Here is a 27,483-nt window from a genome sequence, read left to right as displayed (position 1 = left end):
CATGTAACGCTCCAATTAATCGCTTATACAACAACTTTAATGCAATCTGTGCTGTGTTCCAGGGCGTAGACACTCGACGATTGTATTTATCTTAACCATAAAACATTTCAACATTTATTTGGACACGGATTGTAAAGTATTTATGTTAAGTACGGACGTGCGAGGTAATGCCTCATGGCTGTGGAAAAGCGCTGGATGAAGATGTGTGCGTGATTTTCCGGAATGAGTTGAAAAACAAATGTAAAGCCCGCGGTGAGAGTTGGAGATCAAGAGGTCAAACTGATAGAAGACAGAGCAGGAAAGACAGATGAAAAAAGAGAAGAAAAACACTGGACAGCTGCGCGTGAGCATCGGTGACACCACAGTCTTTATTCAGCGCTCAACCACCGTCAAGTGCCTATCTTTATTAAATTTTTATGGAAAGTTTTCTTAATCATTGTTAATTACAATGTATGAAAATCGTTAGCCTATTGGTGTTTTATGCCCATTTAGAAAGTTATCAAATTGTAAAAAATATATATATTTACTTGAATTATTATTATTATTATTATTATTATTATTATTATTATTTGTTTTTAAAGCGTCATGACTCATACACTGTAAAAAATGTTGGGTTCCACACAATTCCTTTGTCTTGTGCCGACACAAGTCATTTAATTTAACTTAGTCATTCTGATCAATATAAGTTGATTGTACTTATATTGTACCCCCCCCCCCCCCCCCAATACTTAAGAATTATGTAGATTCAGCTCATTTAAAGAAGTAGTTTGAACAAGTAGCAAAAGCCATTTCTGAGTGGCTACAAGTTAACAAAACATTAGCATTTATCAGTAAAGAAAAGCTGGTGGTTTTTTAATTCTGTAATTTGCTGTAAGCCAAATAGGCTATTATAACCAGTGGGTATATGTGACAACAGGAAGGTTTTTCTAAAATGTAGTAATTAGTGTCAGAGATGAGCACTTACTCTGTGGTTTTGATAGGCTGTGACGGCGGTAAATCTGGTCTCCTCGAAAACAAATGTCTTGTAATTTTCTTCGGCGTATTTCTCGCTGTCTTTCCTAGGATCCACGTAGACCACATGGAATCTAGGCTGGTATCTGTGCATTGAGTTCAGTATGATCTGCAAGAGGAACAATAATAATTGAAGATGATTTAAAATAAAATAAAATAAAAAGCCTAAATAGATTTATTTAGAGAAGCGAGAATCGACGACAATAAATTACGCGTCGCTTTTTACGTGTACATTATTATAAATGTAAAAAAATGAAAACATTTAAAAAGAATGAAATTAGTTCAATATAGATTTTTAAATGTGAAAAAAATAAGAAGCGATCAAACATCTAGAGCATCCACAATTAATGTGGCCTACACATATGCTGCGTTACGCACAATTCCTTCATATTTTCTCAACATAAGTTAACCTAATTGTTTTTACAAATTTGATTGAATTGAACACAAAACAGTTAATTTGTCCCCCAAAAACTCGAGAATTGTGTTGATTTAGCCTATTTTAGATAAGTGGTTTGAACAAGCAGAAAAAAATCATTGTAATTGTAACTATCGTGTGCAAATTAGCCTAATACGCGTTTATAATTTGTATTTTTGCCGCCAATTACATATTAGGCATAATTAAGATAAAAAAATACACACTATATCGACTAATCATGATTAGTGTTATAAAATAGTCTTTATTTTTCCCAAGCGTTATTTACTCTCAGTCTTCCACTGGTCTGTGCTGTTCTCAAATAAATATAAATCAAGACAAAGCCCAATGTATAACTAAAGGTTTGAATTAGGCCACTATAAAATTTTTTTATTATTATTATTGTTTTAAGTAAAAAGGTAACACCTACATGTCCGTTGTCGTCCAGTAGATTATTCGTTAGTTTTAATTTATCGAAGGAAACTATCTGCTTCATCCACTGCGCTCCTTTGGCAGGTGAGTCGGGGTGGTAGTGCACTCTTCCTGGAGTCGCTGGATCGGCTTTCCCGGCCACCAGCCACGATGAACTGTGGAAGGCATACCTTCAGTGTAGAGAAGAAAAATAATGAGTGCTCCGCTTGGACCGTCATGTTGTAGGGTTGTGCTCTTTATGTATTAATATTGACTATAAATATGACATTATTATGCATTAAAAAAATCGTAGACAACCTCACAAATATTTGTTCGTTTTCATACATGTTACTGAAATGCATATACTACTATTCAATGCATGTAATGTAGTAGGCCTTTAAGTTATGTCCTTGGCACATACAGGCTTACGACATACCTATATCGTTTATCATCCACTGGTAGGAAATCCATCAGGAGCATGTAATCTGCCATTGGGTCCATTCCAAATATTTTGACTTGAAATGTAGGAAACATTCGTCTGGAATATGGAGAATGCAGATATAATCCGTTGTAAACGTTCATGCAAAACATCACGGAATCGTTTTATATAAAAATAATATAATTTCCATAGTGATTTTCCGATTTAATATTTGATCACAGTTCTGGCCATTTGAAATGAACTTATTTTGCATTCTATACTGACTCGATGTGTTAAACTTATTTATTATATTGGGCCTATCCATGCGCGAAAACGATTTTAGCGCTTTTCGGACCTACAATGAAATGTCGCAGTCTTTTCCTTTCTCACACACTCATAAGGCCTGCTATGAGTAAGGATGCATTGGTCGATCATGCTAAACAATTACTTAAAGACGCGTGTTTTGGGGTACAAATACATTATTCTGAAAGCCAATCTGCAACCTTCTGAAGCACAGGCACACCACATGCTGCATACCAGTGAAAGTGATACTGGAATCATTGTTCAGTGAACGTGAGTGTCTTTTCAGGCCGCTAGTTGTGGATAGGTGAAGCTAAAGTAGCTTTTAAAGTGCCTTCCCTTAGATCCAAAACAGTAAACACATTTGGAGTGACTGATGACCTTGCGCGCGCACACACACATAAGCGAAGGAGTTAAAATATTAAACTATTAACATTGTTGGTTCTTATTTAAAAGAAGAAGGAAAAAAAACATCTTTCTTGGCTCCTTTTAGCATCGAGCATAAGCTGATCGTTATGAATCAAGCCTGTGATTTCATAAGGGTCATTAATGCATTCAAATGGACCTCACGTTTTTATCCATAACTCAAAATTATACCTAAAATGTGCAATTATATTGTTGAAGAACAATACAACAATATAATTGCACACATATTTTAGGTATAATATTGAGTAAACGAATAATATATTTGGTATGGACATGTATGAAAAACGTCTAAATTAGGATTAATCTTTTGCTTTTTTATTATTAAAAATAACAGCTCACTTATTTTTTACTTGTAAATAAATTAAATGCTTTGTTGTATGTGTAACATTGTGATAATTATATTTGACATTTACCCTTTTCATTTATTTTATTCTTCTTGGGCCAGGTTTTCTATTTTCTTTTCTGCGTTTCTTTGCTTCACTATTTTTATGTCTCTTTTGTTTAACATCAAATGTTACTTTTGTAAATTTGCTTGTCTGTTTTGCAAACATTTCATATTCACTATAAACAACAGCCGACTGATATTTAAAAGCATTTACGTTTAATTGCTGTCTTAATTTATTGAAATCAGATCGAGGCCAAAATCACAGCCCAAACTTTTTAAGTTATATTCGGCCTACTAATTATAAAAATAAAATTCAACTTTTCAAACTCAAATATTAAGTAAAATATAGCATATTTGCAACAAGTTAAATTAACAGAAACAATTAAACAATTGTCATAAACATATTAAATCAAATCAAATTCACATTTCGAAATGTGAAAGGCGTGCAATCATTCACCGCAACATAATAATTGGAAATGAAAGTGATGCATTGTGAAAAAAATAAAATAGTTCTGTGCAAATGTTTGATCTATGAGACAAACTGGATTGAAATGTTAATTTAACCATGTACAAAATCTACTTTTTTACAAATGTATGAGTAGTTAAAATTAAAAATGTGATTAGTAAAGCGCTGTTTGGTTATTTAGAATAAAAGGCTAATTTGCCTACTTTTTAAAGTGCATGCAATGTTTTATTCCCCAATGAACTGTTTGAGTTTTAGTAGGCCACAGCAGCTGCAAGAAATTAACGCTAAACTTGATGAACGGTACACGTAGTGGTTTAGTGACCTCATTGTCCGTATTAATGCAGATGCTTTGCTTTAAAAATTATTGTAAGTGTCGTTCAACTCGTTTCCTCGACTAGGGATTTTTTAAGTACATTAAATGATAGAAACGTTCTTTAGAGCATCACGATGCTAGCTATAAGGCCTGGTTATAGCAAAATACATGTGTGTATTTGTATGGTACGCTGGAGCGCATTTATCTTAGTCGTATAGTGTATACATATTCATTTGCTTGCATTCATTTAATCACAGTCTGTTTTGCACGAGGTAAATGCAAGCTAAAGCTCGACATTCACCTGAATAAACAGAACGGCCTGTGAAAATAAGACACCATATCTATGCATGCGCTAGTGAATTAATCCTGAAAGTCAGCAAGGAGCCATTTAGCACACAGGTGGGATAAAATATACTGTATCTTACGCTGTCTGTCTTATCACTGTGTAAATAGACAGTTGCACTTTGTTTTAAATGGCCATTTTTGTTCTAAGCTTATGTTAAATGTATTTATTCAAAATCGATCATAATGAACTAACTGTTAATAAGATGATAAGAGGCTATTTCTCGTGCAAGTATGTTTATAAGATGACTTCAGTTGACAAAAAAAGTTAACACCAGTAATTCAAGTGCATTGACGATGAAGATACTTAAAAAGGCTCCTATTGAAATGCAGATGCATTTAGATTACTACACAGAATATAAAGTTTGTTATGGTTAAATTAAAAAAAAAAATAAAACGGAATAAAATCTAAAAAGTAATAATACTAATAATAATAACAAGAATAATTAACATTAATGTCGAGAAATTGTTGAAACAACAACCAGATGTCAAATTATCTTCAGGTGTCAACTCACCTTCCAGCTTTTGTGACAATCATTTCAGTCCCAAGTTGATTAAATTCATCCCAGAGCGCCTTCATTTCCAACTGTACATTAATATTGGCTACTTTAGGGTTCTTTTTCACCAGCGTTTTGTTCGGCGTTGAGCTTGACGACGACGAGGAGCAATTGGAGGTCCCACTGTCTCCTTGTGCCGGGGCCTGTGCTGGGTTGGATCCGGAATAGTTGTAGGCGTGCTGGGCAGCCGGGCACGGCTCAAACTGGCTTTCATGATGGCTGTATGGATCCCCAGGAGAAGGAGAGAGATGGTAACTCCCGGGCGTATTGAGGCTGCTCAGGCTGCTGGTCGTGAAGGCTGCAACATCGCAAAAATGGGACAGCTGCGTCAGCCACGGGCTTGATATTGCTGAAATCATTCCAAAAATTGGATTTACAATTTGCTCTGGACTCGAGTTCAAAAGCAACAATATGCAAGTGAGTGTTCGCCTATATAGAAAGTAAATTCACGATGTCCCCAATAGATAGTGTGTCGCGTATCGCAAGGTTTTCTTCATTTATGACTGTGTCCAAGAATTTTAAAAACGATGATCTCCTTCAGTGTTAACCATATATCCTTCGCACTGAACTTGTAAAAACGACTTTCTTAGTAAGTTTGTGTTGATTACCGATCTAAACGCGCGTGTGTTGGCGCACTGTTGTTTTCAAAGTCTTGCGCGCTGTGAACTGTTCCAAGCGGCCTCTGTCCTGCCCCTTTGCTAAACTGAAATCCAGACTTCTCTCTTATCACTCGCATAGGGCCTCCCCTTTGCGATAAAACCGGTTCTTATTTCTATTTAGATAAGGAACTGCAGGTAATGTGCCTTTCCTCGCCTTGGGACGAGACTGATTGACAGAGAAGTGCGCCCCTTATAATGGGCTTTCCGGCACCCATTTACTTTTGGATAAGTGTATCGCCCACACCGCCCTCCTCTAACAATAGACTGGTTAGCTGGCACAACGGAGAGTAAACTTTTTTCGCAAAGAAAACAAACACCCGCGCAGCACGGACAAACAACTAATGTTGCGAAGGAACAAGTCTCCGGTCCATTTCTAAGCGCCGTTTCCTTTTGTTTACAATTTCGCTATTGGTTTTTGTTCATCTGACAAGCTCATCCTTGAGTTGGAGGTGGAATCTGAGTTTCCTAGAATTCTGTGGCACTGTTTCTACCGTGTACTGTGCTTAATGTTTTTGACCTGTTTATGTTATTTGAAGACCACACAGTGACTAGCCTGTTTTACAAATTGTAGCTAATGTGCAACTTTGGAACACTTATTTGCATTTCGGGCTACTGTGAAATAATATAGAGGAAAGCGCGGTGTTTTGTCTATTAAATTCATTGGGCGTAAACAGAGAGAACAAACTTCGTTGACTGTGTTGCGTTAGAATATTGAAATACACGTGTCTTTGGTATTAACTGAAAGTTTCTCGCGCTCAAGGCGACGCGAAAGTGTTAAACAAACTGAGCGAGCCCGAGAAATCACAAGGTTATTGTCAAGATCGTGCCCGTACCTTCCATCTCCCGCGTGACAGTGCTGTAATGCATTTTAATGGATCTGGAGCAGTTTTGCACCGCTTGCTTGTCCAGGCTAGTGGCGTGTTTGTCAAACGTGGTGTTTCCTGCTTGATCCCTCGCTGAAATCAGACAGGCAATACTGAAAGCATTTGCCTTTGGAGAAAGGGGACTACTGTCGTCCATAAGCGAGAAACCGAGTCAAGGAACACCGCTTCCACCCCCTTCCGAGCTACTCCATGTCGAGAACACAGACAGTACAAACAATAACTCGAAGTACACGAAGTTGCATTCTTTCAGAAAGGGCCTTTTGGCGATGTTGGTGATCTCCACTGTTTTCAAAACAAACTATTCCCACGGAATTTGCTCCGCTTTATATGCTCCAATTAAAAGATCTGCTCGAACACGTCCGGCTGTATTAAAACATCGCTCCTCCGCACACACACATACACGCACTCAGAAAGTGTTTTCTTCAGCCGCGGTGTCTGGATGATGTCATGAGGGCTCGCTGGAGAAGAGCTACTGCGGGAGAGAATGTCAGAAGCGCGAGCTCCACGCCTCCCGTGCACGGTTGAAAAAAGCGTGCACGCTCTCCGCGGGATGTTTTATTTGAATAGGACCTTGTCAATCACTGTAGCAAATTTGAATTCGCTGGCAAGAAAAAAGAAAAGAAAAAGAGAACGTCATCACGCGGATGTCCTGCTTTACTTTTACAGCAAATTATATGTTGCGCCTTTCCCACTGGTAGTAGAAAAAATTGCACGCAAAGACACTCCGTACTGTACACCAATGAACTGCATGCAGACACACTGAACTGCTCGATAAATTAAGCCAGCCTAAAGCGATTGACCTATCAGTGCATTCAACAAAGGATTTTAGTGGTTCTTTGCAAGATCTTAGACTCACTGCATATTGTTATTGAGCTGCTATGTGGGAAAAGTTTTAGGAAGTATTTTTCTGTTACAGTACTTTTCAGATCATCATTTGATTCTTGGAGCTTAGTCTTTTTTATACGTTTGCTTTAGAATTTTGGTTGTGATTGTAATCTTTATTTTTAAGAAACCATGTGTACAGTATACATGCCTATTTACGCATTTGATACATTTTAATATATTGATACTTTAAACCCGTTTGTTTGCTTTAAGGCATACACTGAATACACTTATAAGATTTTAAAACGCAATTTTAAATCACATACTTGTGCTTTACTCTTTTTGGTAATTAAAGGGGAAATCAGAATTAGTAATAATAATAATAGGTTAATAATAATAATAATAATAATAATAATTCGGCCGTTCTTAAAAAAGGCATTAGGCTACTTGTAAGCAAGACATTATGTTGATATTATGTATTTTTTGCAAGTAAGTCTCAAACATATCTGCAGCCAGATAATGACTCAAGTGCACGTGAAACGTAAGGAGTGTATCGCGTGGCTCAGGCACTTGACCCTTCTCTTTGCTATACAATATCTTACTGGTTATCGGCTTATCAAGGTTCATAATTAATGAATAGAAACAAAAGTTATGTTTTGTTGACCTGCAGCGATAGCAACCGGATTGAATCTAATTTACACTCGGGCGATTGAATAACAGGCAAAAGCAACGGGGCACTAATGAGATAACCTAGTTAACGACACCGCTGTTTTCACTTCAGCTTAACACTATTTGTTTTTGGATGTTTATCTTACACCCCTAGCATGCTGTCGGTCTTAAATAAACAAATGTTAATTTTTCAACAAAAAAAATATTTGAGGTGTGTGGGCCATTCATTCAAAGAATCATTAACAATTTTAGTGTATTTTATTTGGTCTATATTTTATTTACAAAAATAGAGAGAACTTCTAGCCTAAACTTCAATTAGTTTAAATGCATATTGTAAGCTTATTTTTAAATACCTTTTTGGGTGATTTTTAAATGGTTGGTTTATTAGATTAGGCTTTAAAAATAATCTTATGGTTAGAACGTTTTGCTTATTATTTTTGTAAATACCACATACCGTGTATAGTGCGTCACAACATTAAAACAGAAAATGAAATTGTTGCATTGGTTACACATTCCTACGCCTAACTTTTCATTTGTTTATTTATTTATTTATTTGCATTTCTATTTTCCGTTTGCAGGAATTGTTGCAGTGACTCTGATTTTTGTGAAAGATCAAGTATAGCAGTCGTGCGTATAAGCATTTCCTTCTTTTATCAGATGCGTCTTTTGATTCCAGGTCACTTCATCACTGTCAAGTCGGAAGCGTCCTTTGTAAATACTCAGGTGATAACAGACAAAACTCAGAGCTTGATAAAAACTGGACAGACCGTAATGTTGCGCAACGCAAAACAAATCTTAGATTTTGCGCTTGAGTAACAAATTCAAATAGTTGTTATGATTTTTTTTTTTTGCTGTTTTTTTTTTTACTTTATTATAAAAACCTGTAGATTTTTTTTCTCCTACAGCATCATCAAGTAGCCTAGAAAAATAAGCGAATCTATCAGCGAATTTAGACTTCTGGGGACAAAAATATATGTATGTTCGCCTCACATTGAACTGTTTTACTAAACTAATACTAATTATAATTTAGAATTCTGAAAAAAAAAAACTATTAGGATTTGTAAGATTTTTAAATATTAACAATGTTCATGTATACCCTCTTTTCAAATGTTTTAAATTAATAGCCTGTTTTCGTTTTTTTTTTTCTGAAACCTCTGTATAGCCTCTCTCGTCCGTGGTGAACCATCACTGCGATGCAAGTATAGCATAAATTACGCTTCAGTTGAATTAGTATACATCATTAATTAGCGGTTTGCATGCTGTTTTTGAAGAGAGGCACATTTCCTGTTTTGTCTCTTACCGGCGCCTTACAGAATCCACCAGGTGTGTGTGTATGTGTGTGTGCGTGAATGAGTTTTTTTTCTGTACGTACCGTATTACATCTAAATTCGAAATTATTTCTCCTCAAGACCCAATATAAAACGTCTTTAAATGATTCACTCTCTAGGTTTTTATATTCATTTAGCCCACATACATTATAGCTTAACAAGAACACATTTCCTGTATATTCAAACATAAATAAACTAATATTATAAAGTGAATGGATCAAAGTTTTGTTATTAGAATTTGAATGCGAACTAATCATACTTAAGTATCATGCAGTGATTTAGGCCTATTTTTTAGCGATTGTGAATTCGTGTTTTGAGCAAATCCTCTATATTCCCCAAGTTCATGTTCACATTATAGCGTAGATTAATTGTAATGCGAATAGGATTTGCAAAAATGAGAAAACTGTTTATTCGTTTATTTTATCTGAAAGAACCCCCCCTTTTTAGGATGGTTTTGTCGTGACATCGAGTTGCCTATTATTTGGCATGCGCAAATCTCTCTTTTAATTAGAAAGCATGCATAAAAAGCATTCTCTAGGCTATTTCGAGTCAGATTTTCAGTCGGTTAGAGTGAATGTTTTAAGTTAAACATGTGAAACATGATTTTACGCTAAAATTAATTGTCAAAATTACTGTCTGCTTTTTTGTTGTTTGTTTTATTTCTTTTTTCTTCTTTTTTGGATTCACAACGCCAAACGTGGTCATTTTTGCATAAATGCTAAATTTATCAGCACACAATTGATACTATATGCTATTTTTTAACATGTGGATTTTTCAAATTCTGAATGCAGTATTTTGGATCACAAGGAAATAAGTTTATTAGCTTCATTAAATTTTATTCTTCGTCTATTTTTATATTGCCTTTATTTATTTGCATGTCGCAACTAAAAATCGCTGTTTTAATAGTTATAAGGTAAAGAAATGTTATTTTAATTGTAAAAATGTATGAATTAAGACATCTGCTCAGACAAAACTGAGTTAAAACAGAGAAATAGGCTATTAACGGGGAAAACAAGTTAATTTAAAAAAATTTTAGAAAACTTTTATGTGTGCAATTTATTTTTGAATTCATATAATATCGTATAAATTATTATAAAGTAGGGAAAGTATTTTTATTTCGGTTTCATAAATTATTTTAACAAGGTTTATGGAAGAAAAAAAAACGATTCTATGAATAGTGCTGATCATTAGTGGTGTTTTTTTGCTACAGTAATGAATGCTGTAATCATGGTAAAGAAAACCAGTTATTCTGGAGAATACTGATATTTGCATATTATGAATATTATTACTTTTTTCGAGTTTTTCGAGCATTAAAAAGAGTAAACTGTGTGGTCCTGCACACGGGGTTTTGAGTTGTGCTGTGGTAACACGAGACTCGATGCCTCATTAGAAATTTTTATATGTTAAGACATGTTCCTTATCCTTTTCAAAGGCGCGATGATGATTAACCTGCAAGGGTAAAAGCATGGCAAACACTTAAACAAAAATAACCCCTAATTTAGTTCTCGTTTTCTTGTTTTACACAACGATCTGTTTGTGATATTTTCGTCTATCAGCATCCACTATTTATAAACGGAATCCTTCCACACTGCAGGTATCTCACAGTGCCTGGAGGCGCTTTTTAGGTATCTCTCCAAATTTGACAAAACCCTGGAGAGAGAAAGCGGTCAGATGTTAATTAGAACCCGATATCAATTATCAGATAATAAATCATGGTGTGTCAGAGGAGCGCGCGGCGCTGATTTTCGAGTCTGCGCGTACGCGGACGGTATATAAAATCCTATCCTATATAAATATTAGCCCAAATCCCCGAATAAGACCCGCAGGAAGTGAGCAGTTGACCGCTGACAGTTGGGTTGCTGAGTAGATGTCCCCTGATTCCCAGACCGGTTTCACATGGCAGTCGTGTGCAAATACACCACAAAAAAACTCTTATTTATTAAAACTGCAACATCGTTTGGCAAATATTACATTAATGTTGGATTGAATTATGGATGAAGACATGTTAGTGCTCTTTAAGATAGGCAGATTGAGATATATAGTAGATTATTTTTTAGTAAACACCATCATCGTCATTATTGTTTAAATGAAATTCGTTTAAACAGATGCATAATCCTTTATCTAAATAATTTTATATTTAGGCTAGACTTTATAACGCTTTAACATTTAATATGGATATTAAGAAATTTCGATGAAATAATTTTTAAGTGCCTAGCTATTTCCGTAGTGAAATGCTTGTATTGTGTATTTAATTTAAAACATTAATATTAGCTAAAACAATTAATACATTACTAATAGATAGTATTAATGATTTTTTTTTTATTTTAAAATAAACAGTCAATCGGTAGGCTATGTCTTCAATATGCTGCGTGCGGTTATCAATCAGTTTAAAACGAAATCATCGTCTATTTTTGCGCACATTATAGTTTGTCGTGCTTTTTGAGTTTGAACAGTTTTGTTCAGCATCCCTGTCATGGGATCTGTCTGTCAGAAACGGGAAATGTGACAATAACTGGGGACATGAACTGGGCATGGTTAAAGAACATTTACTGTAAACACGCTTCCTTTTTGGCTCAAAAATTCATGTTTCCTGTGAAACTTCGTTTTTTATTTTTGTCATTGGAGTATGGGGACGTAAAAACACAATGGTCTGTTGTGTTATCCTCATGTGTCCGAGCATTAACATGAAACCTGCAGAAACTGTTTGTCACGCACAGTTTGCGTGTTATGAAAGAGAATAGATTTATACAGCATTGTTTCAGTTGACCCTTGCAGTTGTGCACGTTATGGCATTGTAAATGAATAAAAGCCAGTATATATTTGATTTTTATATATAAAGATTTAATAACTCGATTAATTCACTATTATGGCTTCTATTAATGCTATTCCTTTAATTAATAAAAGCATCCTAGTACTATTGAATAAAATAATAAACTATTAATTAAAGCAGTAGTACTACTGTAAGAACAACAGCAGGTGACACTTGAGCTACTGTAACTATTTTAATATCATACATATTGATATTAAAATACAACATTTTTAATCACACATTTAATTATTTATATAGTTTATTTTACTATGAAGAGTTTCATATTTTGGTTCTACTGATTTGAGATGAACCCTGATGTGATTTTCTTTTATGTGCATTAATAAAAATGCTTCTAACTGTACTTCATCGTAGTAGATTTAGTGAAGATGGTAATAATTTTATAGGTGCCTGTTTTTAATGGTAAATGTGCAGACACTTGCATATTTATGATTGATTTATTTCTTTCTTTTTCATTTTAAACTTGGCAGGTTTTTTCCATTGTGTACCTAATGATAAATGTTGCCATAGTGGTCTTCCACAGGTTCACGCTGCATATAAATCCAGGCAGTCTTGAAACGGTCACGAAAACATATTTTGTCGAGCTGATTTCTCACAGAACTTATAGACAGACCCTGGAATGCCCCACGAATGAGGTTCTTCAGAAAAAAAAAATCACCCCCTCCTTTGTTTTAAAATGGGAAAGCTTTTAGCTTTTGAAAAGTATCCTTTTCCTATCTGAGCAGAGGCGGCAAGCCCATCATCACCTAACCCTCTCCAGCTCTCCCATTGGCTAGATGCTGAATAGCTGGCATTCCTGTTACAAAACCCTGATGATATGGACTCAGAGCTGCAGTGATCTTCCAAATTAATTAAGACCTTTTCTCTATTTGAAATGGATCCAGTGCATTAGTGTGTATGCATTTTAAAGGGATTGTACACTCTGAGATGAAATAGAAATTTCTGTCACGATTTGCTCACCCTTCACTTTGTAAACACTCAAAATATTATGTTTGCTGCTTGTTCAAACTACTTATTTAAAATGAGCCGAGTTCTTTTTTTTACGTTCAATCCATTTAAATTTGTAAAAACTATTAAATTAACTTAATTCCTTTATGCTGCCCCAACACAAAAATCGATTGTGTGGAACCCTGCATTCACTGTAAAAAAACCCTAGTTGCCTTACATTTTTAAGTTGAATCAAATTAACCTTATGAGTCAATTGAACTAATATTATGTTAAGCTGACTTAAAACAGCTTGTGTAACGTATAAAATTAAGTTAGAACATGATTAACTTAGTTTAATAAGTTACAATGACCTAAAACATATGCTGTCAGGATTAATTGATCATATATTTTTTTCCTTTTTCTGTTGAACACTAAAGAAGGTATTTAGAAAAATGTTGGAAACCTGTAACCATTGACTTCCATAACATGTTTCCATAGCATATGGAAGTCAGTGGTTACAGCCTTCTTCAAAATACCTTCTTTAGTGTTCAACAGAAGAAAGAACCTCATAAACGTTTGTATACACTTGAGGGTGAGTAAAAAGTAAATGCACTATAAAAACTGCAAGGTTCCACACAATTAATTTCAACTCAAATAATTTAAGTTGAGATAATTGGTTTTTGACAAATGTAAGTGGATTAAACATAAAACAATTAAGTTGCCCCCCAAAAATCTCAAGAATTGTGTTTTCAACTCATTTTAATAAAGTAGTTTGAGCAATTATTTTTTTCCATACTATCCCTTTAATCTCTGAATGAAAATCTCTTCTAGTTACTCTTTTACTATTGATTATAGCTCACTGTTTTCCTTCATTTGACCTCTTCACCAACGCAAGCCAGTGTTTATTTTAATATCTGAAGGTCTCATGTTGTTATTCTGGAGAGATTGCGAGCTCATCTCTCTCGCTCTCTTCCTCTGTTTCTCCCTCCTGCTGCTACTGCTGACCGCTGCTGTCTTCTCTCTCCATTATTTCCACTCCATTTCTGAGCATTGTTGAGAATCAGTGTGCCCTCCAATCGGCTGCAGTAAAGGACTTCATGTCTTACTGCTCTTCATTTTTAATCTCAGACTCCCACTTTTCATCTGTTTTCTTCTGTATTTCATTCATTAGGGACTGTAACTCGATGACACTGCCCCATTATGTACATGAGTTTTTTTTGCCATTGTGATGATCTTTGCATATGGCCATTTGAAAATGGCTGACTGTTTATCACTTGAATAAGACAAAGTTATATTCAGCATTATGAACGTCACACTGTAAAATATCTGTTAACTTGCAGTTTCTGTATTTTGAGATTCAATGGTGTTTTTTTAAATTTATTTACATTAAAGTATTGCATTATGAGAACTTTATCTCTGCTCTGTCAACTTTCGATGTTGAAATTTCAACTCTGCAGTTTAACAAAGTGACTTTTATTTTCATTTTAGTCTTTTGTAACAATATATTGTATAAAAATAATATATAAAGGGTTAAGTTTGTAACATAACAGAAAAAAGTAATGGCAGTTTATTACCAGGTTTACATACCATAAGTTATAAAACCAATAAAGACAATATACAGTGTTTGGCATAATTGAGTACATCCCATTTTGAAAATGAATATTTTTATCAATTTCTCAATGAATATAGGCAATGAATAGGCAATTTTGGTGCATTTAAACAAAGCATATTTATTAAACTGATATATTTATTAAAATAATATTTTAGTCACCAAACATATTTAGAAATTGAAAGATGATACTATTAAATTCATGTGAAGTATTGCAAAAAAAAAAAAAAAACTACAACCTACAAAAGTTCAACTAAATTTTTCATTTTTTTGTATCTCTTGATTTTTCCTCTTTTTTTATTTGTATTTAATATTTTTCTATAACATATAAATTTGGCTGTTCTAGTTTTTAGACAGTTATCGTAAGTTATTTTATTAAATAAGCTCCAGATTTGGCTTCAGTACTGACTAATCTAAAGTATATGCACAAATATAATATTGTAAAGCTTCCTACTAAAAATATGAATTTAAAAGAGAGATTTGTGAGGGGTGTACTTACAGTTGAAATCAGAATTATTAGCCCCCCCCCCCTGGATCCTTAGCCCCCTTGTTTATTTTTTCCCCAATTTCTGTTTAATTAAATTCAGTTTATTTTTTCAACACTTTTCTAAACATGACAGTTTTAATAACTCATCTCTAATAACTTATTTAATTTATCTTTGCCATGATGACAGTCAATAATATTTGACTAGATATTTTTCAAGACACTTCTATACAGCCTAAAGTGACATTTAAAGGCTTAACTAGCTTAATTAGGTTAACTAGGCAGGTTAGGGTAATTAGGCAAGTTATTGTATAATGATGGTTTGTTCTGTAGACTATCGAAAACAAATATTAGCTTAAAGGGGCTAAATAGCCTTAAAATTGATTAAAAAAAATTTTAAACTGCTTTTATTCTAGCTGAAATAAAACAAATAAGACTTCCTCCAGAAGAAAAATATTATTAGACATACTGTAAAAATTTCCTTGCTCTGTTAAACATCCTTTGGGAAATATATAAAAAAAAACTGTACTGTACTACTACAAAAAAATAGGCAATATTTTACGACAAAAAAAAAAGCTCTAGTAGAAGATTTACCCCAGGTTTCACAAACAAGGTTTAAGGCTAGTCAAGATTAAATTGCATGTGTGAGCTGTCTCAACTCACAATAACTTGCAGTGAGATGTCTTAAAATACATCAGTGTAATTTTTTTTGTCTCCAGGTGCACACCAGTAATATATTTTTCTAAGGTCATTTTTATAAATGTGGCTTAAATAGCCTAATTTATCTAAGGCCTTGTCCTGGCTTAATCTAAGCCCTGTTTGTGAAACTGGGCGATAGAGTCTCTAAGTGTAGGTTGAACTGATATAAAAGATCCTTTGTAACTGTTTCAGTGAGTTAATTTAACAAGAGTTTATTTTAATTATCATTATAATTATTGTTACTACTTTATTTTGTATTGTTATTATTATTTGTTTTTATGGTATGTCTGCAGCAATATGGTGATGCCCACAACAAGTTTCCTGTTAAGGACAATAATGTTTACTACTACTACTACTACTACTACTACTACTACTAATATATAACTTCAAACTATTAAAAATGTTAATGAAAGTCGCTTTTTCAAACTTTTCAACATCAAAGGTTGCTGGAGGAGCAATAAAGGTCCCATAATGCAATTGAAAAGCACAAATACATAAAAAAAACCATGAATCAAAAAATACAGAAATTATAATTAACGGATGTTTTTGTTACAGTGGAGAATGGCAAAGTTATACCCATCACCCACCACAATGCCAACTAAAATAATGTCTGGTCCACAGAGGGCAAAACGTGCAGGATATCTGCATTGCTTTTTCCTGTGCTCCTCATCTCTGCCAGCCAGATGAAGAGCAGGAAGTCACGCGGGCTTTGTGAACAATATGGGGTTTGAGCGAAAAGCTAAACTTGGACGTACACTGCTCCCTCGCCACTTTCTTGATCTATTGAATATGTCTGACAAAGTGAAATATTGTTATCGGACTAATTTTGCTCTTCGGTCTTGTAAAGCAGCTTTGACACAATCTACATTGTATAAAGCACTGTAGAAATAAAGGTGGCATGATTAGATGTGACTTGTAGTGAATCTGCAAAATATTTTTCTCAAAGTAAGTTTTATAAAGAGGGGTGGCACGGTGGTTCACTGGTTAGCAACGACGGCTCACAACAAGAAGGTCGCTGGTTTGAATCCTGGCTGGGCCAGTTGACATTTTTGTGTGGAGTAAAATTACAATTTATTTATATTTACAAATTTACTATATATACACTGCCTGTGTTGATGTGGGTTTCCTCTGGGTGCTCCGGTTTCCCCCACAGTCCAAAGACATGCGCTATAGTTGAATTGGATGAACTAAATTGGCCGTAGTGTGTGTGAATGAGTGTTTCCCAGAACTGGGTTGCGGCCGGAAGGGCATCCGCTGCGTAAAACATATGCCGGAATAGTTGGCGGTTCATTCCGCTGTGACGACCTTAATAAATAAGGGACTAAGCCGAAGAAAAGCATAATAAATGAACGGTTTATAAGAGAATACAATATCAGATGCTGCACTTTCAAATTTCACATTTAATTCAATGATGCTTGCCTACACTTTTGGTTCTGTATAAAGTGTTTATTTATTATGTATAGAAGCATATAAATAATGTGTGAGGCAATCAATTGCATTTGTGTTTTTGGCAGACACAATTAAAGCAACACATTGCATTTAAGCTGCATATTTTGGAATGCGTTTCCTGGGAACTGAATCTAGACTTCACTAAAATTATATAAAATTAATAATTATATAAAATTATAAGTTTTATATATAGCGCATGTTTTTTTGGACTGTGGGGGAAACAGGAGCAATTGAAGGAAACCCACGCGAACACGGGGAGAACATGCAAACTCCCCACAGAAACGCCTACTGACCCAGTTCGGGCTCGAACCAGCGACCTACTTGCTGTGAGGCGACAGTGCTAACCACCAAGCCACCGCGCCACCCTTCTATTCTATTCTATTCTATTCTATTCTATTTAGTGCTGGACAAAGATTAATCATGAAGAATCGCGTCCAAAATAAAAGTTTGTTAAGACACAAGACGTGTGTATATTATATATATTTATTATGTATATCTAATACACATTTTAAAAACAAACTATACAAAAAAATTGTGTACAAAGTACAATTTTCTATAAAATACATTTATATTTTAGGTCTAAATCTAAATATTTTTTCAAATATGTGCACTATATTATATTATATTATATTATATTATATTATATTATATTATATTATATTATATTATATTATATTATATTATATTATATTATATTATATTATATATTTAATCTTTACATTCTATTCTATTCTATTATATTATATTATATTATATTATACACTCTCAGAAATAAAGGTAAGCGAGCTATCACTGTGGTGGCACCTTTTCAAAAGGTACACGTTTGTATTTAAAGGGTACATATTTGTACCTTAAAAGTATATATTAGTACCTAAAGATTTTTAGAGGAACACTTTTGTACTTTTTAGATACTAATATTTACCCTTGAGGTATTAATATGGACCTTTTAGGTATAATTTGGACCTTTTGAAAAGTGACAGCTCGCGTACCATTATTTCTGACAGTGTATTATATTATATTATATTATATTATATTATATTATATTATATTATATTATATTATATTATATTATATTATATTATATTATATTATATTATATTATATATCAGTTTTTTTTTCTTTTTTACTTTAAAATGCAGGTTTCATATTTTTTTTCATTGTATAGCTTCTAAGTCAAAATGATATAATCGTAAACATGACACCCTTTTTTATTTATTTATTATTTATTAGTGAATAGAAACATATTTCTATGAAGCATGTGGCATTAAATACATTTGAACCTTTAAGTGTGAAATTTGACATTTTCTTCAAAAATGAGCATTTTCCTTAGCCTCATTTGTTTATGTTCAACTATTCCACTTTAAAGTGCTATCTGAAATTTTTGTCCTAAATTAGTATTTTTCTCAGACTACTATGTATAAGTTGAGTAGTTTTCCTTTAATGTTATGAATGTGTTATTTTCATTGCCTTTAATGTGAAATTAGTGAACATAAATATAGGAGTTTCTGAAAAATGCTCATTTTAGAAAAAATTCAGATGGCACTTAGAGGTTTTTGCATCTGAACTCTTCATATCCTTTGCCGTAAAAGTGAAATTACTGCACATACACACAGGAGCCCAAAGAAAAATGTAGATTAGAGATTTTTGCATCTGAACTTCATTTACACATTTGTCTTCTGCAGCTTGGAATCCATGATACAATAGGAACTGAATCCATGACCTTTACAGTATACATTTTCTCTTTGACTAGTATTTGCATTGCTTATGTCTTATACTCTGCTGTTTGAGCTCTAGTAATAGCAGTTGACAATCTTAATTAATAAACTCAATAGTTGGTACGTAGTATTTTGAACACTGTCAATTAATGTGTTTATAATTGTGATCAAATCCATTGTCATGCTTTTGTCAGAAGACGAGCTGACTTTCATAACAGCAGTCTCTCAGCCAATCAGATGGCAGTGCAGGTCAGACGATAAAGATTGGGGTGATTCATCATGTCTGCCTCATCACGTTTGTTGTGATCTCTTTGTGAAGTGTGTTCTGACACTGAGAGATGAGGTAGCATGTGCTCCAATCAGGCAGCTGTCCTATTAAATGTGTATGGAATGCAAAAGTGCATGTCTGCATGTGTTCGTCTGTATACGTATTTATACGTATATACGGTTCAAGTCAGAGTTATTAGCCCCCTATTGAGTTTTAAATATTTTTTTAAATATTTCCCAAATGAAGTTTAACAGAGCAAGGAAATTGTCACAGTATGTCTGATTTTCTTCTGGGGAAAGTCTTATTTGTTTTATTTTGGCTAGAATAAAAGCAGTTTTTCATTTTTTTAAAAACCATTTTAAGGTCAATATTATTAGCCCTTTTAACTAAACTGTATTTTTTTTTCGATACAAACCATCGGTTTACAATAACTTGACTAATTGCTCTAACCTGCCTAGTTAACGTCCTGTAATTAACCGAGTTAAGTCTTTAAGTCACTTTAAGCTGTATAGAAGTGTCTTAAAAATATGTAGTCAATTATTATTTACTGTCATCATGGGAAAGATAAAGTAAATCAGTTATTAGAAATGAGTTATTAAAAGTTTTATGTTTAGAAATAAGTTGAAAAAATCTTCTCTCCATTAAACAGAAATCGGAGGAAAAAAAATAAACATCTGGGCTCATAATTCAGGGGCGCTAATAATTCTGACTTCAGCTGTATGTATAACACTGGTCAAAATGTAAATGTTTTTATTTTTATTATTTTTTAAACATATTCTGCTCACCACGGCTACATCTGATATTTTATTTTTTATTTTTTAATTCAGTTTTTAATTCCAAAATATAATTTTTTACAATCAGATAGAAAAATATATTAACAATATTACCTCATGAATATACTCCATTCCCCCACCCCATTATATGCACATCAGAAAGCACAGGATAACTGTAGTTTAGAACAAGCAAGTAAATAAATTACATTAAATTTGACTTTCATATTATCATATGTGGGTTGAGTGTCTAAGGTTTCTTTTATGTCGCATATATAGATTTTCCACACCGTCAAAATGTCCAGTTTAGCATGGGTGATCTGTGCTGATGACACAGGGTATCTGTGGAGTCTTAAAATGTCTTAAATTTCGAAAAACAAAATTTTAGGCCCCAAAAAGTCTTAAATTCACTGAAATATTGTGTTGCATGTCTTAAATAATTTTAAACAGGCCTTAATTTTCCTCTGTCCAAGTAAACCTACCCAATCGGGCCGACAATCCATCTTAATAAAATCAGGGAAAGAAAACTAAAAACAATTACACAGTTCCTCATGATAATAACAGAACAATTTATACCTTTACTTCATACAAAAACTATTTATAGAAGTAAGGGGGGGTTACATAATATTTATGAATAGACATGAAACATAAGGTTTTATTACAGAAATGCGTTAAGTTGAATAGAAGTTAAACTCAATCAATTTGGACTAAAACATTCTTGGATTATTATTGGATTTGGATTATTTATGTAATTGCCTCCACAATAAATGTACTTCTAACAATGTTAAACTTGTCATTTAAAAATATATATATATATATATATAATGTTGAAAATAGTGTATAAAACTATTGTTTTTTTTGACACATTAAACTACATGTCGCTAAGAAATAATTACATTTGATTTATTTTTTTTATTTTATTTTTTTTGCAAGCAAAAAAAAAAAAATCCATTGGGTCAAACCAGGCAATCAGAAATAACCATTAGTGTTTAGCCCTGTTTAACTCTACAATCTGTCACAATTCTAGGTACAGTATTTCCAACAGTGAATGCAACCAGTGCTTAACAGAGACATCATGAGGAAGTTTCCACCTCTGTACCAACATTTTCTTAGTAGCAGTTGAAGCAGCGGACCAAAATTTACAGACCTTTGCATTTAAGGGAAATTGAGAGTAAATATTCAACAATAACAATACAGGATCTTTTGAGAAATTTTTTTTTGTAACTTTAAATAAAATGTCCAGCACAGAATCCCAACGTATTTCGACCTCCAGACATTCCCACATCATATGTCAATACTGTAGGTATCTGGATGCTCTGGTTCACAGAAATTGCAATAAGGATGTGTATAGATAAACCTGTAATACATCGTATACGTGCAGTTAAATATGCCCTGTGAATAGTTTTGAGAAGAATAAACTAGGGTTTGTGGAGGCGTGGAATGTATTATCCCACACTGTTTCACATCTGAAAAATACTGTACAATTGTGAACTATTACTACAATTTAAAATGACAGTTTTCATATTGAATGTAGTTTAAAATTGTATTTATTTCTCTGATTTAAATCTGAATTTACAGCATCATTACTCCAGTGTCACTTGATCTTTCAGACATTACTGTAATATGATGAGAAATATTTAGAATTATCAGCGTAGGGCTCTTTTTGTGGAAACTGGGATTCATTAAAATGTATTTACTTTTGTTATTCAGATTAGGACACATTCAATCGTTAAAATTTTAAAGTAAAGACATAATAAATAATGCTGTTATTTTAAAATTTATTTTCAACAAAGAATCCAAAAAAGTTAAATGTATCACAGTTTACACCCAACTTTGAAGCAGGAGAATAATTTTTTCAATATTGATAATTTTTTAGCATCATTATTAATAATAGAATAAAATAGAACAGCAAGTAAGCAAATTATAATAATTTCTGAAGGATCAAGCAACACTGAAAATTGCCGTAATGTTGCCAAAGATTTAGCCGAAAAACCCAAACCAAAAACAAATCTTAATTACTTAACAAAAAATGTTACTGTGGCCAAACTTTTGACCAGTAGTGTAGCGGTCATTAGGAGTATTGCACACATGAGTTTCACAAAGAGTATTTGCTCATTGGGACAGAACAAACACTGTAAACATTTTTTGCTGCCTTAATTTTTTTAATTAAATCAAATTAACTTCTCTAGTCCATTTACATCAATCAAACTGGCTAAAAATGTTAAGTTAAAATTTGTATACCTTAAAAAAAATGTAGTTAAAACCTGATTAACTAAAAAAAAATAAGTTAAAGCAACAAAAAAACTTATTGTCCTGACTTTTTGCCATTAAACATTTTACAGCGAGCTCTTTTACACTTGTTTTTGGTTGCCAGAGTGTCATTGGAGAGTTCCAAATCTTGTGATATTTCTCACAACGCACGTACAAGTCATACATTATTTTTGTCACACACTTCCTCCATGTGCATTCATTAAGGCCAGTTTAGTAGATCGCACGAATATTTGACACAGAAAAAAGTGCAGCAGATTGCGGTTCCTGTTTATAATGTAAGGGTTCATTCTCTTGGGGACATTTATCATTTTTTGAATTACAAAGCTCTTTGTCAACATGTATTTGTTCCTGATATGGCTAAAGAAGCAAAATACTATAGTAAATAATAGTAGTATATTTTTTTCTTAATTTTAAATAAATCTTTTTTTAAATCTCAGCAGAATAATTGTTTATCTACTAAAAAATGTACACAGGATTCTACAAATTCTTTGTTTTATGTGTTTACATCTAATATATAGCATAAATTTTAAAATATATATTTTAATTAAATTAAGTTATGCTATTTTATACTTTTGTACTTAAATTAGGGATTTATTCAAATTTTTCATAGTGGTTGTCTTAGAATGTCAGAATTATTAGCCCCCCTTTGATTTTTTTTTTTTTTTCTTTTTTAAATATTTATGCTTAACAGAGCAAGGTAATTTTCACAGTATGTCTGATACAATTTTTTCTTCTGGAGAAAGTCTTATTTTTTGTATTCTGGCTATAGAATAAAAGCAGTTTTTTTATGAACCATTTAAAAATTACTAGCCCCTTTAAGCTATTTTTGTTTTTGATAGTCTACAGAACAAACCATTGTTATACAATAACTTGCCTAATTACCTTAACCTGCCTAGTTAACCTAGTTAAGCCTTTAAATGTTTCTTTAAGCTGTGTCTTGAAAAATATCTAGTCAAACATTATTTACTGTCATCATGGCAAAGATAAAAAATAAATCAGTAATTAGAAATGAGTTATTAAAACTATTATGTTTAGAAATGTGTTGAAAAAATCTTCTCCCTGTTAAACTGAAACTGGGGAAAAAATAAACGGGAAATTCTGTTTAACTGATTCTAATAACTAATAATTCAGAGGGGATGATAATTCTGACTTCAACTGTATATATATATATATATATATATATAACATTTTTAGGCAACACAATACCAATGTTTTTAAATTGATCAGTGTAGTTATGTCAGTGTTAATGTTTGGTTTAATAATCCTGATATCAATTCAAAACAAGTTAAAATATTTGATAATCTGACCAGTTGTCAGTCTGTCAAAATTATAATTCTTTTATTAAAATTGGGAAAAAGCTTATCAGAACTTTATAGAATAAAACAAAGATACCTTTTCATCTCAATTTACATTAATTAAATTGACTAAAAATATTACATTAAATTTTGTATACCTTAAAAAATGTAAGTGAAGCCTAACTTAAAATAAAGTCAGTTAAAGCAACATAAAATCCTTGTTGTTTTGACTTTTTGTCATTAAACATTTTACAGTGAGTGTCATTGGGGAGTTGCACAAGTCATACGTTATTTTTGTCATTCACTTCCTCCACTTGCATCTATTAAGGTGAGTTTAGTAGATCACAGAAATATTTGAGACAGAAAAATAGTACAGCAGATTACAGTTCCTGTTTATAATGTAGGTTCGTTCTCTTAGCATTTATAATTTTTTGAAATGCAAAAGCTCTTTGTCAAAATGTATTTGTTCCTGATTTGGCTAAAGAAGGATAATACTATATAACAGTGATATATATTTTTTCTTTTTTAAAATTTTTTTTAAATCTCAGCAGAATAAATAATGTTTATCTACTAAAAATTTACATGGGATTCTACAAATTATTTGTTTTATTTGTTTTGTGTTGTCTAATATAAAATATAAATTGTGCTGTTAAAATATAAGTATATATGTATATATAATAAAATGTTAGGCTATTTTTATACTATTATTATACTTAAATTTGGGATTCATTGAAATTTTTCATAGAGGGTTATATATATAGATTTTTTTTAATATAAATATATATTTTTTATTTCATTTATTTAATTTATTTCTTATTTTATTTTAACATGTTTAATTAGGCTTGTTTAGTTCTGTAAACCAGGAGTTCCCAAATTTTTCAGCCCGCGACCCCCAAAATAATGCCAGTAACTCGCGACCCCCACATTCCTCGGAGGTGGTTATAAATATACAAATGTTGCACACACAACAATATAAACACAAGCATATTGACAACAAAAAAAGGGCAACATTCTAACAACCATAGGCTATAATTTATATACTGTTCTCATTTATTAATTTATTTAATTTGATATTAACCTCACCTAGTGGGACCGGTGCGCACAATGTTTTCAGCACAAGACTATTCTTGGTTTAATTTTGGACCACCACTCAGAGATCATTCTCAATGTTTAGCTGTGGCCTGTATTTATGTTTAATGTATTTGATTGCCATAAAGGTGCCAGAAAGTTAAACCTGGTGCTATAAAATCAATCTGCTGCAGCTGACGCTATTGTGGTGTGGTTAATCTAATGTAAACACACAATCCTATGCTTTTTATTTGCATGTTGTTGCTTTTTTATGTAACTATTAACTACTATTTTTATCTTCTGTGGGTTATGGGTGAAATATGGTAATTCTAATAGCTTAATTAAATTTATTTGACTTTTGGAAATCAACAAGCAACCCCCACTTTGGGAGCCGCTACTGTAAACTACTGATGTAACTTAAATTAATAATTCTATACATTTTTAGGCAACACAATACAGATGTTTTAGAACTGGTCAGTGTTATCATTATGGATATTATATTATAGGTAGTCAGTGTTAATATTTGGTCAAATAAACCTGATTTTTAATTAGAACAAGTTAAAATATTTGATAATGTGATCAATTGTCAATCTGTCAAATTATAATTTTTTTTATTTAAAATTGGGGGAAAAGGTTTATTAGAACTTTATAAAATAAAACAAGGATAGAAAACTTTAAAATACCTGTGATTATTTCAGAATGTGTGTGTTTTTTGCAGTTAATAAAAATAGTGATGCTTATTTTACCCACACTGGCTTCATTACTATAAAATAAAAACAAAATCTAATATAATAATTGTCTAATACACTACATTCAGCATGTACTTGCACATATGGTAAATGTTCAATGTAAGATCTACTAAGAGTTCTGTTCAAAGGTGGTTTAAAAAATGTACTCAGCTGAATTCATGTTTAAAGTCAAATCTGTCACTCTTTCCATCTCATACAGCAAATTTTAGCATTACTGTGAATCACCTGCCTCTCAACACCTGAGAAAATGCCATCACCCGCCACCCTAAATCCCTTTACTTCAATGCATCCCTAAAATCCTTCCTCCCATATCCAATACATCAACACACACACACACACAAACGTTGGGATTTTCTCAGGATTTTCTTCTATTTTCACTAGTCAAAAGAATAGTGATTTGTGTGAGCACACTATTTGTTTTCTCTGTCTCCTTTTCTACTCCAGCTCGCCCCAAAATTCACAACACCAGACCTCTTTTTTACACCCTCGCCCAGATTGAAATATGGAGCGAATCTTGGGGCGAGCGGAGAAAAGAAAAACAGACAACAGAACGAAGCCTCTTGCTGCAGTGTGTTGTAGTAACCTCCCATGTGGATAAACCGAGAGGAGCGAAAACACAGTAATGAGACGAGGGGTTGGTTAAAAAAAAAAAAAGTAAAAAAAAAAAGACAGACCGTGTTTGGGTCCAATTTCTCCCTCCATTCATCTTCACAGTCCTGGGTTTGTGTGGGATTTGGAACGATTTGGCACAGTCTGTGTGTGATGATATTTACTGAAGTGTGTTTACGCCCTTGGACCGCCTCACAGTGTCATTGTGCTAAAGACTTCTGCGCTTTACTTTCAAAGTCTTATTTAGAGTTGCTTTTATGTTACCCGTTGCATGCTGACGTGTTGAAAGTGTATGTGGTGTTTTGAGTTTGTTGAATTGTCAGATTTTTCTAGGCATGGAGCAACGTGTCTGGAGATACTTTGTGTTTTTGTGTGTGTAGTTTTCCAAAAAGCTGCAGCTCCCCTTTGTGGTCCAGCAGTGATCTGCAATGAAATGGATGGACACAGACAGATGGGAAGGGAATGTGGGAACCCTGTTTTGTGTCAGCCAGGAGTGATTCACTATCAAAGATCAATATAATTGCTTTTGTCATTTCATGTAATGTTTTCCACTCAGAAGAATGCTTTTAAGCACACCGGATTTCTAAATTGTTATATTCTTGTTTCATTTCAATAGGGATGTTGTTACAATAGATCAATGGATTGCTTCCTGATGTTTCTTGTTTATGCATATGCAAATTTGCAGATGGATGAAGAATTTTGGATGGGATCCTAAATGTTTGCTGTTCACATTCACATTGTTGACCGTAACTTAATGTCTTGAAGTGTAACTTAATGTAAATTAAATGAACAGTTTATTATTTAGTATTAATGTGTACATTATATAATGAAAATTCAAAACAGCAAGAGATTCTGTCATCATTTAGCCACCCTTAACTTGCTTCAAACCTGTTTGACTTTTTTTTTTCCTGTTGAACAGAAAAGCAGATATTTTGAAGAAAGCTGGAAGTCTTGAATCCTCTGACTTTCATAGTATTTGCTTTTCCTACTATTGAAGTTAATGGCTACAGGTTTCAGCTTTCTTCAAAATATTTAATTTTGTGTTTAACAGAAGAAACTCAGAAAGGTTTGCAACCACTTGAGGGTGAGTAAATAAGGAACAGATCTTCATTTTTTGGGGTGAACTACGTTTCTAAGAATTACATTGATTCAAACCAGGTATTTTGAGGCTGGAAGTTTGGATCACAATGTATTACTGTGATTAAAAATAGCAAAAGTTAAATATTTAGCTAATTGGATCACACTCTTTTGCTGTTGAAAACTAAAGAGTCAAGCTGGAACTCATGTTTGGTGGCTGTAAACATTTTATTTGATTGATTACTTTGAATTTAATTAACACT

The 27,483-nt window shown here is 33.0% G+C and overlaps 1 protein-coding gene across 4 annotated transcripts in view; it reads right to left on the bottom strand.

Moving 5' to 3' along the window:
• Positions 1-26,299, bottom strand: part of tbx1 (T-box transcription factor 1) — a 32,500-nt gene extending 6,201 nt beyond the window's left edge. The window contains exons 1-5 of one of the 4 annotated variants that reach the window (XM_056457448.1): positions 26,209-26,299; positions 5,000-5,339; positions 2,271-2,372; positions 1,854-2,025; positions 965-1,120 (exon numbers count right to left, since the gene is read on the bottom strand). In XM_056457448.1, coding sequence (XP_056313423.1) covers positions 965-1,120; positions 1,854-2,025; positions 2,271-2,372; positions 5,000-5,339; positions 26,209-26,236 — 798 coding nt within the window. In that variant the 5' untranslated portion in view covers positions 26,237-26,299. The other 3 variants (XM_056457445.1, XM_056457446.1, XM_056457447.1) reach the window with 3 other exon arrangements.
• Between the last annotated feature and the right edge of the window lie 1,184 nt (positions 26,300-27,483).

Source organism: Danio aesculapii, chromosome 5, assembly GCF_903798145.1.
Source record: "Danio aesculapii chromosome 5, fDanAes4.1, whole genome shotgun sequence".
In the NCBI taxonomy this organism is placed as follows: Eukaryota; Metazoa; Chordata; class Actinopteri; order Cypriniformes; family Danionidae; genus Danio; species Danio aesculapii.
This window is presented reverse-complemented; position numbering and strand designations above follow the sequence as displayed.